The 18543-nt window shown below is 42.0% G+C and overlaps 1 protein-coding gene across 1 annotated transcript; it reads left to right on the top strand.

The window, feature by feature from the left end:
• The first annotated feature begins 1598 nt into the window (after positions 1–1598).
• GPNMB (glycoprotein nmb) lies at positions 1599–17085 on the top strand. Its single transcript, XM_064704475.1, has 11 exons — positions 1599–1810; positions 6695–6844; positions 7553–7696; positions 9032–9211; positions 10289–10447; positions 10915–11223; positions 12412–12534; positions 13222–13324; positions 14204–14409; positions 15892–15979; positions 16749–17085. The coding sequence occupies exons 1-11, from the start codon at positions 1735–1737 to the stop codon at positions 16900–16902; spliced, it is 1692 nt and encodes a 563-aa protein (XP_064560545.1). The 5' UTR covers positions 1599–1734; the 3' UTR covers positions 16903–17085.
• The last annotated feature ends 1458 nt before the right edge of the window (positions 17086–18543 follow it).

Raw genomic sequence — 18543 nt, forward strand, 5'->3', positions numbered from 1 at the left:
CTCAATAGCCTCTTGGGAACGAGCATTCAAACTTCCTTTCTCCCCAGCAGACTTTGGATCAGGCTCCCAGTGCTGAACCACAATGTTTGAAGGTCACTTTTCACTTCTAGGATCAACAACCTGGAAACAAAGGAGTGCAATTAAAGTTAATGTCCCACATGGTTTAAAAAATAATTGTGAATGCCTTCGAAACCTGACATTTCAACTGGGAATGGAGCTGATTGAACAACAACAAAAAAAGCAACAATCACATGAGGACGCTGCAGTCATATGATTTTTTTTGCACAGTCAGTCAGAGCTTTGACTTGGATTTATGCTCCCCCTTGTTTCTGTCAGATAATGAGGGCTCAGTTTAAACAGGCCTGTAGCCCTGAGGCTGTTGCTGTCACCCAGCTCCTTGGCTGGCAGCAGCAGGGAGGGTTAGCTCCAGCCAGGAGGATGCTGAAGCACGGATTCTAAATATGCAACATCCACAGGACTGGACATCAGAGCCTGCACTACTGAGAGAAATGCTGGCTAGGGTGCTCTGGGTAGTGGTAATAACTTACACAGTTAATAGAAAGCACTAGAAAAGTAGAAGAAACTACAAAAAAAAAAAAAAAGTGGTCAGAGTGCTAAAATCTCTTTCCATTGAGCAATGTCTTCATTCTGTTGACAGTGCCTTGGAGTGATGGACTTCCACCTGCCCTGCCCAAAATAAAAATGGTTTACTGCTGCCCACCTCACTGGTTTCTGGCTAGCTGGTGTCACACTTACGAGTGCTGTTCTTTGGGACCACTGAAACTACTACTCAATTCTCTCTTGAGGACTGTACTTGGCTCTATGCCTTGCCATCTTACCAAAGCCTGTTGTTTGCTGCAAACAACAGCCAAAAACTTCACAAGGCTGCCAGGGCTTCAGTGAAAAGCAGCTGCTGCACTGCCTGTAGAAGAACACCTGGGCTTGGCAAGCCCACTGAACCTGAATTTGAACCACCAGGTGCAGTGTTTGCCAATCTACTCTGCTCCTCTTGAGCCACTGGTTATACCTCATTGTTAGGCTGGCAGCAAAGTCTATTTTTCGTTTATTGCTAGAATCCAGAAGTTTATACAATCAGTTGTCTGTGTGAGGGTCATGGATATTGAGTGGCCATCAGCACACAGGGGCTGTGATGGCACCTCTAGCCATGGTTAGGTTGGATGGGCATCTACTCACTAAAAGTTTAAATAATATTTTCCTTAACAATCACCTCTGATCAGGAGCCCAGTCAAGAGATGTGTTGGAATTGGCCATGTTCCACTCAGTTTAGAGTTGTTGCCCAGCATACGAGATGAGCCATGTGGTTAAGGAGCGATGGGTTCATCAAATGCAGTGAGCTGTGGCAGCAACCCTTGCAAATCAGGCTGGGGCAAGAGTTAATTTGGATTCCTAATTTAAAAACAAATTAAGTACAAAAATTGATCACAGTGCAAAACTCGTATAAAAATGCCTGTGAGGTGAATGGTGTGGCTCCAAACAGGTCTCTCAGTAATCCCAGGGAACGCTGAAAGCAAAGGGAGTGAGTCATAAGCACATGAGCCGAAAGAAGCTGAAGACAAAATCATGCATCTCTGCTTAATTCCATCACATGATGAGTCCCGGGGCCCTTCATTTAATGGGAGAGCGGAGCGGCGGGGCAGCTTCACTCTCACTCCCGCCGGCACCGGAGCGGTCTCGGTGCGCAGCTCCGGCAGGACCCGGCCCGGCTCTGGAACCATGGGCGCCGCTCGGCCCCTCGCACTGCTGCTGCTGCTGCTGCCGGCCCAGGGGCTGCTCTGCGCTGCCGCCACACGTGAGTGCTCCCCCTGCCCTCATCCCTGCCCGGAGAGCTCCGTGTGCCCAGGCAGCCCGGGAGGAGCGGCTGCTCCCGGCACCGGGAGCCCTGCCCGCCCGGGAGCGACAGCCGGTCCCACCGCAGGGCGGCCTGGCCCGGGCTACCGAGCTGCCTGAGCTGGAGGAGTGCGCTGAGAACTGCTCGGTAATCCGCTCCCTGCGCTCCACAGGTACACGGAGCTGGCTGCAGCTAAAGCTTGGCTCTTGGCAGCGAGTTCTTAGCGATGCTTCCCCAGTTCAAGCACGGCTAAGACAGCAGATGCAGAATGGACTTTGCACAGTTGGCTTGGCTCAGCTGTGCCTGCGAGAGGCCAGGTCAGAAACTGTGCTCCCCACTGGGACACTTGGACCTGGGGATCCCAAACCTCAAGGAGCCCAGCCAAGGAATTAGATCTGCAAGTCCCAGTGGGCAGGGAGTGGGCTGAGCTGCTTCTTTCCGGGCTCCCAGCTTGACTCAAGTCTTAGGATGACTGAGCTCAGGGCTGGGAATGTAGAAATGGGATTTTAAGCTCAAATTCCAGAATGTACAGTATGGAAATTGAAAACCTTAAAAGCTGAATCCATCTGAGCATTCATCTAGCCTTGTACCTGCCTCCAATGGAGAATAGTACTGGATGTATAACTGTGCAGGTCAGGGCACTTTCCCAGCTTTTGATGATTTATAGCATTTATAGAATTGCCTCTGTCAAATGCAGAGTCATTGTATTTAACAGTTTTTACTAGACTTTTTCCATCTGTTCATGCATTTTGGGTTTTCGCTGCAACACGTGTAAGATTTTGGGACACACTACGTCCTGCCAGCAAAAATTTCACACCTTAATTGTACCTTATGTGAAGAAGTACCTTTGATGTGCTTAGAACCTGTAACCTGCTGGTTTCATTTGATTCCCCTTAACTTTTGTTCCTTCAGCTTCTTCCTCCATGCTGTTCATGGTTCTGTTTTTATATTCTCCCCAGTCACCTCTTCCCCAGGCTTCAAGACACAGTCTATACAGCTGTTCCTCATATGGAAACAATTCTATCCCTTTGTAGCGTCCCCACCACCTCTCCCTGTATTTTTTCAGTTCTTTTATAGTGATTGAGCTGCAGAGAACAGAGCATACAGTACTCAAGACATGGCATTATAAAATGCTGTAATGATGTTCCCATCTTTGTTCTCTATCTAGCCTTTTCCCAGGTTTTCAACTACCAATGAGTACTGCATTCAAAACTGCAAAGCTGAAAGATTCCATTTCTGAGTTTAGAGCTAGTTTAGAGCCCCTTATTCTCAGTATAAGGTTACATTTAAAGCTGTTGAATTTCATACAGTTTCATTCTTCAGTCATCTAATTTCATACAGTCCTCCCCTCTATTATATTAATGCACAGTCCTCAGCAGATTAAAGAACTTTGCTGTTACCTGTTTTCCAGATTATGAACATTTAAATTATTTTTTCAATGGAGAAAACTGGGCACTTATTCATAACTTTTTTTTTTTTTAATATCCTAACCAATCATTTACTCATGTGAAATCAATCCTTCGTTCTTATCCCACGGTAACTTAATTGCTTTATGTTCCTTTAGCAAGGGACCTCATCAAGTGCTGTCTGGAACTCAGGCAGACTGCAGCAAGCAGGTCAGCCTTGTTCCCATGCTCTCTGTCTCCCTTGCAAAACTCAGAATATGTTTGTGAGCAATGCACTCCTTTTATGGCAAATCATATTAATGCACTGTACCTACTTGCTCTGTTCTTCACTGCTGTTCCTACCAGCTTCTCCAACTTGAGCCCCAAAGGGTTTTTTTAATCCTCTAAATCTTCCCTGGAAGTGTTTTTAAAAACTGTCATCACATTTGCCAATTTTTGTTTCTCAGTCACTGAAGCAGTGTTAAGCAAGATGTTACATGCTATGGTTAATAGCTCATTTATTTCACTCTTGAATAACTTCCATACTTGGGCCATCCTATCTAGACAACTTTGTCATTTTGTTGATTTGTTCTATAATTGGGTTTTATGTGCCAACACTTCATTTTGAGAGATATTCTCTGTCATTGTAAAAAAAAAAATTCTATCACAGAAACTTCCTATGTTCTTCCTTTGTGAATGAAAATATAAACCAGCTGACCTATTTGACTTTTGTGCTACTCCTTCACCTTCCCTGAATGCTTTTTTTGCATCTACATCATCTTTTGGCCCCATACATCCTGGCAAGCTTTCCAACTTATTATCTATTTGTTGAAAAAATGTTAATTTGTCGTTTTTATGTTTTTTTCAAGTTGCTCCTCAAATTCCTTTTTGTCCTGCTTTATTATGTTTTTATACATAACTTTAGAAAGTTTATGTTACAGTCTGGTGCCATTTCATCAACCTTTTTACTTCTAATACACTTTTATCCTCTTTAGCTGGGTCATCTTTCTATTTCTGCTGTCCTAACATTGGCTCTCATTCTCTCTTTCATGGCTAATACACTTTCACAGGAAATACTCAACTTGTCTCTGCTATGTTTTTCACCAAAATGAAAGTCAGAATGAGAAAGAAGGAAGTCAATCAAAGTATAAGATCTCTTCCCCTATGATCACCTCACCAAAACTATTACAGGAATCTGTTCCTTGGAGCATAACATTACTCTGTCTATTTCGAACTGAATTGCTCTAATTTTGGTTACGACCAACATCTGTTCTTGAGTGGTTTTCATTGTTAAAAAAGAAATACAGTAAAGCTTTTTGTTCCTTTAAATTCACCAACTGAAAATCTTCAGTTCCATGTGTTAGAGAAACCAGTGCAGAAGTCTTTCCTCATCTGAAAAACCATCTTTGTCTTGTCCTGAAGCTTGTGAAACGTTTTATATTTGACTGAAATAAACAAAGCACATCAGAGAGGCAAAGAAATACCTAAGCAGCTTGTGATTTAGAAGCAGTAACAACAGCTATTACTGGACTAGAAAATGAATTCTGAATTCAAGGATTGTTAATGAAAACACAAAATTAAAAGCATTTATAAAATTAAAAGTGCTCCAGCTGTTTTTGATAAATTGAACATTTGGGAAAAAACAATGATTGAAAAGTTTTGATCTGACAAAATCAAAACGCTTTTATTCATGAAATAATTTTTACAGAAAATCAAGGAGAATAGGAAAAATAAATTACAAAAATTATGTAGCCATTTACTTTTGAATGATACATTAATTTAATGATACCCCAAGTGTAATTGAACTTGCTAAGCCTTTGTGAAGTACTTTTATAGTTGCTAATTTGTTTTTTTCCTGAGCAAAGTTTCTGAACAACAACATTACCAAACTCTCCTTCTGACCAAGACTCAAAACAATACAGCATGTGATACAGGTCATTAAGTAAATACCAGTCATAATGTTATGCTTGCTCACATCAAAAAATATTAAATCTGCAGGAAAGACTTGATTCAAGTGATTTAAGTGAGACTGCAGGGAGTTCCTGGAGGGCAAAAGACTGTGGGAGATTGTGTCTCTGAGTGCAAAATCTGTTATTTTCCTCAAACCCTTCAGTCCTCAAGAGTGGGGAGAGAGCTACCGGCATAAGCTCAGATTGGGGATGGGGCTGGCCAAGGGATGTTCTTCCTGCCCAGCAGAAATCTCACTGGGCAATAAAACGCCAAGAGAAAGCAGCTCCAGCTCTTCTTCTGAGCTGTTTCTCTGATTCTCTCTTGCAGTAAAATTAGGAGCCACCCACCTGTAAAGACCGTGCTTGAACTGGCTACACCTGCTCTGTGTCTTTTCCAAAGCTTGGAAAAATTCCAATACAACCAGTTTGCTTACAGCATACAGGGCAATTCTTGCCCTTCTTACAGGCCTCTGCATTTTCCTTGAAGTCATCCAGAACTTTGTTGCACTTGGGTATAAATCTAAGTATAAATCTGCATCAGCTGTACCTTTACAATAAACCATGGAAAGCAGAAATCCTAACTCCCTTAATGTTGTGACAGAATGGCACACCCAGCAGTTACCTTACCTGATTAACATGGCAGAGCCCTTCAAAGCCTCCAGGCTCTCATGGAACTATGCCCATGAGCCCTCTTATAAACATATTTTTATGGCATCCTACAGTGGCCAACGTGTTCCTACAGGTTACTTGGATATTTATATTGCTTTTCACTATGTATCCTTTGTGACAGAAAGAGGGATCCTAGAAGCCTGGGAAAAGTTTGAGCCCATCATTTGTAGTAATATGAGAAGAAAGAGGTTATTGAAGTTATTTAATATCGGAGCCATTTCTAAATAAAAGGCATGAAGCTAATATGTTATTGTTGTTATATTATAAACACATTGAATTTACTATTCAGCTCTAAATTTCCTTTTCTGGAAATACCAGCTTCTGTTATAATTGGTTCCACCCCTCCCACCCAAACCACCAGCCAACTCACCAAAGGAGCTGCACTGGGTCAAAACTAATTCCTGGCACAACTTCCACTAGAGCAGAACTCAGACACAGAATGAATTTATCCCATTAGCCTTTTACTTGTAGATTTATTACCAGTCAAAGCAGTCAGAAATCAAGCACCTCTGTGCAGGGAGCCTGACTGTTGCAGGGTTATGTAAACTCTTGCAAACCATTGCTCTGATACGGTCAAAACATTGTAAACATATTTATTCTTTGTCTGGGAAGTCTGCAATTCTGCAAGTAGAAAAATATGTCAGTCAGACAATGGTGGAATTGTCTTTGTGTTGATTATAGTTGATAAGTGTTTATAGCTGCAATGATAAAATTCTATAATTTTCTACTGGTGGAAAGTTTTCTACCAGTACATGATTAAAGTTCAGCACAAGAGTAATGTTTTTATAGAGTAGTAGGGAAAATTGCATTACATTAACACTGATGTTTGATTTTCTCTTTAGGGTTTCAAGATGTGTTGAACTATGGAAGCACTTCTCCTGTGACATCCTACAAGAAGCTACAAGGCTGGTCTAGTGATCAAAATAAATGGAATGAAAAACTTTATCCTTTCTGGAAAGAAGGGGATCCCAGATGGAAGGACTGCTGGAAAGGTGATAGCACATACACATTTCAAAGACACTTGAAAAACTGTAGCGGCCACAAAGTCCACCACAGTGCAGAGTGCAGGTGCTATAGAGCATTTTCATAGGGGCAATATCCGCTGCTGCGCCAAATGGCGACTTAGAGAGGACTGGGTTTGATACCATCCCCAGTGGGCTGTCTGAGGAAGCAGAACAGTGAGTTATTTCATAAAATGCTTTCCCATTATGACTAATCTCAGACATTATTACTTACTAAGATTGTCAGGGCTTTAGCACAATCCATTATGAGAAACATGCTCTGGAGGACAGGCAGCTTCAACTCTTACCTCAGCAGGGCACGTGGGCTTCAGACTGACACCTTCAGCAAACACCATGACTGTTGTCACCTGGTCTGAGCTGAGGGCCAATGACTATCCCTGGGGAAAAACAAAAATCTTCTCCTTTGAAAAATATTGACCCACACAGTTAGAAAATTATATTTTTGGTTTAAGGAAGAACATTAATGGCAGACCAGTAAGTGATCTGGGGGGATATGCTGAGTCCCTCTGATTGTTTGAAGCTGGAGTTTTGGTAAGAGCACAAGTGACTTAGGTGCACGAAAGCCCTTAGAAACAGAGTAACCAAGAAAGCATTTCTACTGTAAATGGTGCAAGTTGATGGCAGCTTCTGCTGCAATGCATCTTTCACTGCAGCAAAGACCAATTTTCTTTCCTTCAGGTGGAAGGGTGACAGCCAAACTGGACAGTGACAGCCCAGCACTGGTAGGATCCAACGTGAGCTTCACGGTGACTCTCCAGTTTCCCAAGTGCCAGACCGAAGATAACGATGGCAACATTGTATACAGGAGAAACTGTACCCGGGGTAGGTAATGGCAATGTCCCTGCACCAGGCTCACACCTGCCTGTGCTGTGTGAGTGTGTCACTGAGCTCTGACAGTACCACAGGCACACCCAGGGAACTGCAGCCGTGCTGATATAGCTGATAACTGATAACACTTACCTGTGTTATCAGCCTGTGCCACACCAGTTTTTTCCTAAGAAGATCACTCTGATATTTTCAGTGCTCTGCCCCACTCCAGATATACGGACCAGGTAACTTGAGAGTGACCATAGCTATAAACTTGCCTTCCCAAAGCAGTCACATAATCTGACTTCCCAACAGAACTGTTACTGCTTTTCAGCTCAGACACTATGTTGCACTGTTTTCATCATTGCACAGTTACACTGTTTTCTTTCAAGTTTATAAAGCTGCCAAATTATAAAATTGGAGGGTTTGTTTTTTCAATTATGAATTGTAGAATACAGTTACCGTATCTGCACAAAAAAAAGCAAATCTCATACTTCCACATTTTAGGAATTAAAAAATGAACAAATAAATATCTAAAAATCAAGCAATATTTTCCTCAGAAAATCACCCTTTTTCATCTTATTTACTACTACATGGAGAAAAAAGCCTATCATAATTCCAGTGTTTTAAGCTGCTGGATCTAGAACAACATGTGCTGTTGTACCTTTCATCCTCTGAATGCATAAATGTTGAACAAAATTTTTTACTGATCAAAGTCATTTTCATTTCATACCAGCAAGTTTTTTGTCAGCCTAGGTTGCAGTTAACTATCTAATATTTTGTTAGCAGCTTATATCCATACTCTACTTAATATCTGCTGTGCTGTTTGGAGGAGGAAACTTCTCATTTACTATTCAGAAAATGACAGAAATTCATGTCTAAGTTATTTCAAGGTGCCATAGAAAACTTTTCTGACAAAACAAACAAACAATAAATAAATAAATAAAACCTTAGAGTGCTTTCACAGCCACTCTTTGTACTTACAATTTTAGATTCTGCCTGCCAAGTATTTAGGTAGCTCCGTTATCCTCTGCAGAACAGTAGCATCCTGTGTAGTCAACAGCAAGTTTTTGGGCAAGCACTTCTAAATTGTGTCTGGCCCACGAGACAGCAAAGTTAAAAAAAAAAGCTTCTTAACAAAATAGCACCACGACAGAACCATTTTGTGTTTACATTAAAAACCAAACAAAGCACAACTTCAGGAAAATTAATTACCGTCAGTCTAAAAATGCCCCACTTCCCCTGCTGTTTAAATGCAGCCATTGCTATAACCTGCAGTGTTTGCCTCCTGTTTTCTGACTCTCTGCACACCTCCCAGTTGACCAGAACATGTCCTCCTTCTATCCTTAGATCCTCCAGCTTCCATGGATCAGCAAGTCTATGTCTACAACTGGACTGAATGGACGGACAGCTGTGGCTGGGAAAACTGCACAAGCAACCACAGCCACCATGTATTCCCAGATGGGCGTCCTTTCCCTTATCACCCGGGCTGGGGGAGGAGGAACTTTGTCTATGTGTTTCACACTTTTGGTTAGTACTGCAACACGTGCCTTGGTTGGGGTGATGCTGCAAACCTTTTATTCCCTTTGTACACAACTCATTTGTCAAGCATGTTTTACTAAAAGCGCTTTAAAAATGATTCCACACTCTTGAGTGGAAATACTGAATTAATTCCCCACTTTTCCAGAGAGGCCATCACTTGTTTGGTTTAAAAATCATGGATTACCAGAAGATTCTCTTTAAACTTGCATTCACAATATTACCACTGAAGAAAATTAATTTCTTTTCAGTATTACTCAAGATCTTTTTCTAGGAAAATAGAGAGTCTGAGCAGGTCAGTCAGACGATTTATTGACAGCTCACTGCCATTTAAGACTTTCAGATTTAAGAGAGAACACAGTGCTGTGTATCACCAGTTTAACAGTGCAGCACTTCTTGTCTCTAGGGAGGCAAGAACTGCCACTGACTGTTCTGCTGCTCTGGTCACAGATGCTGATTTTCAATGTTTCCTGCTCCTGAGTATGTAATGGTTGGGCTATTCCTGCCATTGGCTACATACTAAATCTTAGTGCCTTCAGTTCTCCTGGCTAAATCACTATTATTGTCAGTATCAGTAATAATAATAATAATAATCCAAATTTTATGCAGAGGTGATTACTATTTGCCTACCTCAGTCAGCTGTTAAAAAGACAAAAAATCAAATATATAAAAATGGTTCTAGAATATGAAGCAAGAGGTATTTTATCTTCGGGCTACTCTGAAAGCAAACACAAGATCACTGAAAATGCCTCACACCATCCACTACATAATCCTAATGACTTAATGTATTGTAACTGCTTTGGAAAGAAGTAGATGTCTTGGCAATTTTTTCTTGGATTAGTCAAACTGGGGACATCTTTTTGACAACTTTAAAAAATCGGAATTTATGTGAGTAAACACACTGTAAAAGTATCCAGTCCTTCAAAATCACCTGTCAGATTATTGGAAGACATTTCTAAACTACTAATTTTGATTTTGACAATCTAAGATTCTCAGAGACTTTGCCTCTCATAAACCAACTTGTGGTGAGGCTGAGGGGGAAAATGTAAAGTTCATGTTCTGTTTCAGGTCAGTATTACCAAACAACGGGACGATCTTCAGCAAAGTTTTCAGTGAACACAGCAAATATCACCCTTGGTGAACACGGGATGGCAGTGTCCATTTACAGGAGAGGCCACTCAGGATTTGTTCCGGTTGCAAGAGCAAAAACCACCTACTCTGTGACAGGTGAGCGTGCTGGAACTGGCTATGGCGACATGCTGGGGGTGTTTGTTGCTTAGCTGTTAAAATAATTCAGCACAAGCATTGTCTGGCATGAAAAGAAGAACATTGGCCTGAGAAAGGTTTTTAGCATGAAAGTGGAATCTCTGGTAAATTGCCTTAAGTAGCTTAAGTAACCTTTTTGTCCAATTCAGCAGTGGCTCCTCCACTTTGTATTGGAAAACGATTTACGAGAGATAATGCAATCTTACACAGATGTCTATGATTCCTCATTTGTTCCCATATTTTTCTGGCTGTTTCCTACTGACATTCACTCCTCAGGTCATAAATCAAATTAAAGTACACACCTGTGTTAAAGATACCATGTTCGCATCTCACACTCTGGCTGCTGCTATACAGGGCTTTGGAACTGTTTATTGTTTGCAGCCAGGTATCTCTGCTGTATTTATTTATCTCTTTTTTCCCCCCTCCAGACAAAATTCCAGTAAGTGTGAGTATGTTCCAAAAACACGACCGCAACATCTCAGACTCCATTTTCATCAAAGACTCACCAATTACATTTGATGTGAAGATCCATGATCCCAGCTACTATCTGAATAATTCTGCCATCTCCTACAAGTGGAACTTTGGAGATGGAAGTGGCTTGTTTGTAGCCAGTGGTTCTAGTACATCTCACACCTACACTCTGCAAGGAAACTTCACTCTGAATTTAACTGTCCAAGCCATCATACCTGTACCTTGCAGGCCAGTAACACCCACTGCACCACCGCCCACCTCAGCAGGTAAGCACTTATCAAACAGCACTGGCACTAGGAGCTGTGCTAAAACTCTATATTCTGATGTTTTAAGTTAATATCTTTAGTAGTTTTACTGTCATCATGAAAGAGCTGCAAGCCTCTGGAAACCCTCTATAAAATTGGCTTAGAGACAGAATCAATAAGCATTAACTCCTCTAGGATTCTGTGGTAGAGATCACTTACACATTTAGCTCCTTATGCATCCAGTTCCACCACCACACTTCCAGCATACAAAACATAAATGTTCACATCAGGTGAACATAAATGTAAGTTTGTATTATCTCTGCCACACTTGGTCAGGAAATTCTAGCCTTGTCTACTCAGGGTCATCTTCTGAGGTAAGATGTAAATTTCAAATGAGAAAAGTGAATTTCAGAACACTCTTACAGCAAGCTCCTTTCTGGATTGCATTAACTTCTGTCCAAAACTAAATGAGATTGGATTGAACTAGAAAAACCTAGTCATATTCAAAAATACAGGATTTCCACATGGCATTAACCCAGAACAGCTTTTCCACTTTAAATTTATTGACTAACATATTTCAGAACAAATTTTATTATGTTCAGCATTGGTTTATCCTCTCGGAGGGTTTTAAGAAGGCCTGCAGTTTCAGCCATAATACTACTACTGTGAAACTCTAAATGTGGCTATATTTTTCAAATTTCATATTTTTAATATGTGCTCTTACCAAAATATGGAATGAGAATGAAAAATGAAAGGAAAGATATAATTTTCACCACTTCCCCTCTTCATTTTTCCACTAGCTGTAATGTAGAGCAGTGGGAAAATACCAGCTTTTAAAAAAGCACTTTAAATGTTTTATTGGCCTTTGGATTTCCTATATAATTGATTTGGGGATTTGAAAGAAGTATTTAATTGTATTACACCTTGTAGTCTCCCTTTTATTTCACAGAGATGGGTGACTAGTCAGGTGGCTTTTGGAGTGAATGAGGCTCCCCAGGCCACTCTGGGGTTCTAAAGCTGGGCACATGTGCTTTCTTTAGGGGTTACAGCCATGAGCTCATTGCACAGATACACACATGAGCTGCAAACCAAGGCCACTGACAGCCTGTGGAATGCAGGAACAGCTGGAACATGTGGCTGTGCTCAGAATACCCCAAAGCAGGGCTTGTTCTAAAGTTGTTTCATCTCTATCTCTTCTGCCTCGAACAGCTCCAACAGGAGCATCTTCTGATTCTGACTCTTCTCCCACTGTGGAGTCAGTGGAGGACAATCCTGATGGAGGCTGCCACATTTACAGAAATGGATACTATGGAAGCAGTATTGCTGTTGTAGGTAAGGATGTGTGTCAACACCTCCACAGAGGAATGATGTTAACAATGAGCAGCAGTGCATGGTAGAAATAATGTTTATTTAGACACGTCTTTATCAATTACATAAGATCCACAAAAAGATCCTTCTCATGGACATAGCTGAGAGGTTTAGGGATTAATGTCCAGACATCTGACTGGCTGACTTTGGTTTCTGCCTGCACTCTGCCAGGGGCTAGTTGCAGAGGTTGTGGCCCCTTGCTTTCAGACACGTGAGGCTGGACCTTGGTCTGGATCCCTGCTGATGGCTGACCCCATGTGCTGGTGGGGACGTGCATTGTGTCACTCCTTTCTGTCACCAGCTTCTGAACGTGCCACAGCAGGAGCCCACGGGCTGGGGAGGAGGTTTACCTAAGGCTGAACTGGCCTTTGAGTGCAGAGAAATCTCATGTAGTGGGAAGTGATTTAGCAAAATAAGGAAGTAAATAACAATAATGAGGGGGAAAAAAGGCAGACCAGAAAGGAGCAGCCTCACAGGGAAAGCACTGGAAAATTTCTCAGCTTTCAAAGCCTTCAAGAGGAGTGCTAAGGGAGGGAGGAGGTTATGAAAAACAAGACCTGAATGAGCATCAGCCAAACACTCGAGGTTCAGTACACATGGACTTCAAAGCTTGTCATGTGTCCTACAGTTGATATGTGTTTCCTCTCCCAGAGGGAATCCTCGAGGTAAATATTATTCAGATGACAAGCATCCAGATGACAGAAAGTCAAGCTGAAAACTCACTGGTTGACTTTGTTGTTACCTGCCAAGGGAGGTAAGTGTGTGAATGAAGCTGTCAGTCTTCCCAGTTTAAAACTAATTAGGTGCTGGAATGCTATATGCACTTAGATGCAGATGTATGAACAAAATTTGGGAAATGCAGTGTTTCTATTTCTTGATGGGAACTAAAGATAATGCAAGTCTCATTTTTAAACTATGCCAACAGAGGCTACTGCCAGGGACTTAGGATTCAGAGCAAACATCCAGTCTCAGTAAAAATAAAGAACTGATTGTGGGGGAAAACCAATTTACAGTCTCCTGGCCAAGACAAGATTTCAGCACTTACAGTAAAGCAGGAAGCAGTTTACTGAAATTGTAAGGAAATCCTTTCTTTTTGGCCATGAGTTTTTGACACTTGGAGTAAATGGGTGAGTTCAAGAAACTTCTTGGATGCAAAAACATTGGACTAATATTCCTAGGTCTTAGAAGGACTAAGAGGTGGACTAAGAAGTACAAGAAACACTGTGGTAATACAACTGGAATACAATTAACCTCTCTTAAGGAAGTATTTTCTTTTCCAGCACATGATAAATACTACTTAAAAGAATTTGCATTCCTTTCTTAAAGATGTGTATTAAGTGTATGAAAGGTCAGGGACTTTGAAACATAAAATGTTAAATGATAAGCAAAACAAGCAGATAATTATACAGATTGTATACATGCATTCTATATAAAATCCACATGTACATATATAAATGTATAGGTATGCAAAAAATACACATAGTACTAATAAAATACACTTAAGTCACTGGAGTGCCACTGATTTCAACAGGCACCAGCATAAAACTGGTGCACCAGTGCAGTGTGTCTGTGAACTGGGCTAAGTGGGCTGGCAGGACTCCACAATGCAATGAGCCCTCTCTCCCCATGCCAGTCTCCCCACAGATGTCTGCACGGTGGTTTCTGACCCCACGTGCCAGGTGTCCAAGAGCATGGTGTGTGACCCCATCGACGTCACGGACGAGTGTTTACTCACCATCAGGAGAGCTTTTGAGGAACCTGGGACCTACTGCATAAACATCACCCTGGGTGATGACACAAGCCAAGCCCTTGCCAGTGCCCTGATCTCTGTAAATGGAGGTGAGTCCACAAAGAGCAGATGTGGGTTGTTGGTGAAAAGCTTCTCCCTGTGGTCATTTCCCTGCAGGGGAGAGAACACAGGAGTCCATAGCGAGGTTCTTGTTCTGCCTGGAAGCCTCAGCTGAGACCGCACCAGCTTGTCTAAGAGTCCATGCAAAGATAAAATGATGATTATTTCCCTGGGGGAATTTTAGATGTTAGACCTTGGTTTGACTTCTGTTTACAACCCAATGAGTACAGTAATTACACAAACTATTCAGTATCACAGAATATGAACAGTTCTTAAGCCATAATGTAATTTTCCACAGAAAAATGTTGGGCAGAAAAGCAGGTGGGGAACATGCCAGCCAATCCATTGCACACATGGAGAGGTGGCAGAAATAGAGGGGAATTCAGCTCAAGAAATCAAAGTCTACAGCACAGTTGGCTGCCCTGGGACCTCTTTACTGCCCATGGGCCTCGACATGGTTTCTATTTCTACATGAGGATAAGATGAATTATATCCAGTGACTACAGAGTCTGCCCAGTTTTCCAAACCATTTCCAAACTATTTCCAAAAAGGAGCTTTACCTTTGGTTGGATGAATATCACTGTGTCTAGTTCATAGCTATCAAAGCAGACTTGACAGAACCAGCTATTAAACTCAGCCTCAGTCAGAAGACTAAAAGACAGTGCTGCCTCTCTGCTCCCACTTCATTGCCCTCCTGACTTCCTATTACAGTGTCCCAGTGACTCTTCTGAACTCTCTAATTACTATCACCCAAACAACTGAGCCTTTGCAGTCTTTTTCCATAGCATTTTTGATGGTTTGATTTAATCTAGGTGTAAGTTTATCTGTACTGAAATCAGTTCATTATGAATAAGGCACAATGCCTGACCTCTAAATGCATTCTGGTTCCTAAAGGTGAAACTAAGCATGCAGAAAGGTTTTTCTCAACTGTATTCACAGAGACTATAGCCCAGTAAGCCTGCTCTGTCTAGGTTTCCTCCAGAGGGCAAAGCTGACTTGAACTTTTGGGCTTCTGCTATATTCAAAGCAGAATTAGGATCTAAAAGAAGTTGCTGCTTTAAGTCACCTTCTGATGAACCCATCTAATTTTGTCAAAGTTATCCTATAGTCAGTGCAAACATTTCTCCAGCATAACAAATGGCAAGGATCAAATTAGCTTCACCTTATGGGGTGCCAACAGGGCCTCTCATTCCTGTCCATGCTGGAAGGGTAGTCATGTGTCTGAGGAGCAGGGCTCATATGAGAAAACTGGCAAAGCACAACTCACACTCTGGTGGAATCAAGAATTACATGGATTAGGATGTGAAAGCACCACCTCCTGCCAGTCACTGACCTCTAATGCTTAGCATTTTAGAATTAGTAACTGTGCTTCAATTGGTACAGCAATAAGTAAAAATGGCATTTTCTTTGGAAAGTCTATCTCTCTGTAAAATAGAGGCTAACTTTTAATCAATCTACTTTCTGAACTATAGGAGCATCATCTGGAACAACAGAAGGTGTCTTTATCTTCCTTGGCTTGTTGGCAGTGTTTGCTACCATTGGGGCATTTGTCCTTTACAAGTAAGTTGCTAGTTTCTGTTATTAAAAACAGTTCAAAGAACTGTCAAAATATTATTTAAATTAACTAACTGAACAATTTAAATTTGCATTAGCTACATTTTTGTTTAGTTACTGTTGCAGCTCACAAATATTCTGGCAAATACTAAAAAAAAAAAGAGATTACTGGTTTAGGCCACAAAACCATTGGAAATTATGCAGATGTTCAGGACTTTCAGAAAAAAAATGGGCACATTCTGTGCCCATTAGCACAAACAGTAATACTAGCAGGCCTGGGAACTCCATCTAAGCAGAAAGCAAACTCAAACTGCATGATGTGGTTTATATATGCAGTGAAACCAAACAAATTCTTCATTAAATAATTGATTAATAAATTCTTTGGGGGAAAAGGTGCTGAGCATGCAGGCCAGTAGTTGACAGAAGCACACGTTGCTGCATTATTAGTTTGGAAGTTTCTCATGAGACTTTGGAAGTTTCTCTTTTGAGACTGCCCGAAGACTCCTGAGTCAAGTGTGGGCTCACCCTTCCCAGTGAGTGGCGAGAAACACACACTTCCATGGAGCAGCAGTTCTCCAGCACTCCTTCTGCCTATCCAGGCCCCTGTCACCACTACTGACCCATGGCTGCCAGACATTGGATGTGACTGAACAGGGGAGGAGGAGAGGGAATGCCTGATGAGCACATGATCAGTGCTTCTATGCACTGGTCACATGCTAAATGTGCACCCTCCTTCAGAAGTCTTTCAGCAACTGACTGTTCACATTCCTTGCAGGAGATACAAGCAGTACAAGCCTATTGAGAGGAGTGCAGAACAAACACAGAAGCAGGAGGGATTTACTGCTTACTTCAGCTCTTTCAAAGCCATTTTCTTCCCTAATAGCACTGAGAGAAATCCTCTGCTGAAGAGTAAACCTGGCATTGTTTAAACCTTTAGTGGAACACTGACTATTAGATTAAGTACAGCACTTGTATCTGAACTGTACTTTAATGGGGCTTTCTTCTTGTTATAAAAAAACCCGAGGGAGTAAGGTGAAAGCACATGTAGACAGGATGGTAACTTTTGGGGCTTGGTGCAATTAGCAACATTAAAGTAGTCTTTTGTAGAAAAACGAGGTAGTTTTAAGCACTTGCTGTTCTTGCTTGTGATGTAGGATACACTCTTCTGAATTACTAACCCCCCACCCCCTTATCTGGCTTTTCTTATTTCGAGGTTAACAACGTGCAAAATTAATCACATCCAAAATCTGGAAAGGGGGGGAGGGAGAGAAGAAGTTAATTAAAAAAAAAAAAAAGACAAAACTCCCCACAAACCAACAAACTTGTAAACACTTAGCTTTTATTGCTGCTTAGAGCCTTAGCAGGATTCATGTCTTTGCTGTAAAGAGAGACATGGGGGGCAGGCATGTGTTATGTCTGTGGAATGAAATGTGCCATGGCCTATTCCCAGGCATTCCCAGGCACTGGCACCGAGCTGCGGCCACTGTTGCACTGCTCAGGAGGTCCTAGCACAGACTGGCCCCAGGCCAGCCAGCTCCCCACCAAGCAAAGCCCACATTCTGGGAACCACCAGAGGCACAGCCCCCACTGTGAGCTTGGCAGCAGCCACCCTGTGTCTCAGGGCTCAATAGCATGGGTGCAGCTCATTCAATGCCAGCAGGCCTCAGGGCCAGAAAGCAGGGCTGGACACACTTAGCTTCCCACTGGACATGGCCAGCAGTGCATGAGTCTCGCTATAAATGAGACCACAGACACCCAGGCAACAAGATGAGGCCCATTGGCTTGGCTCTCCCTGTTCAAACTTTGAGTTCCATGTAAAATTCTGAGTTGCAGCTGCTGATGCTGCCTTTGCCTCCTTTGCTTCCACTGGTCTTGAGACACTGGACTGGCCCCACTGCTCCCAAGGGGGCAGATATGATCTATTGTAAAATAATAATCCACGTGACATAACATTGCAATACAACAATCTATGTCCAATGAAGGGTCAGCAGAAGAAGGGATCTAGCAGGAAGGGGCAGCATTCAACTGCCTTTTCCTCTTCTCTTTTCCTTTCTGCCTTTCCTGCTGTAAAGAGACATTAATTTCTGCTTGCTCCTCCATCCCTCTGACCACTAAATCACATAAACGAAAACCCCAAGATAACTAAAACCCTCTGCTCCAGTTTCTGCTTTGACATGATGCACCTTAGAAAATGTAAATTTATGCAAAATCAATGTGCCTTCACTTGTTCACTCTAGCTGCAATTCTGTTAGAAGAACTCATTCTGAGGCCTTGCACAAGTGGTCTGGCCTCACAGCCACACGTGCTCATCACTCAGCATCATGGCATTTCACAAACTGCTGAAGGCTGGCTCCCTGCATGATGAGAAAAGGAGGGCATCTTATTTGCAGAAAGGGAAGAGGTTGCTAAAAAGGTTCATGGAGATGAGCAAACAGACCAAAAATTCTTTATAGCTCATGTTTCAAAAAACTCCTTTGTTGTTAGCAAAGGTTATGGCCAAAATGGAGGCTGGGCAAATGACCTTACGTAATCCATTTCTAAACACTGAATTCTTTGAAGATCTGTATTTC

Source organism: Zonotrichia leucophrys, chromosome 2 (genome assembly GCF_028769735.1).
Source record: "Zonotrichia leucophrys gambelii isolate GWCS_2022_RI chromosome 2, RI_Zleu_2.0, whole genome shotgun sequence".
In the NCBI taxonomy this organism is placed as follows: domain Eukaryota; kingdom Metazoa; phylum Chordata; class Aves; order Passeriformes; family Passerellidae; genus Zonotrichia; species Zonotrichia leucophrys.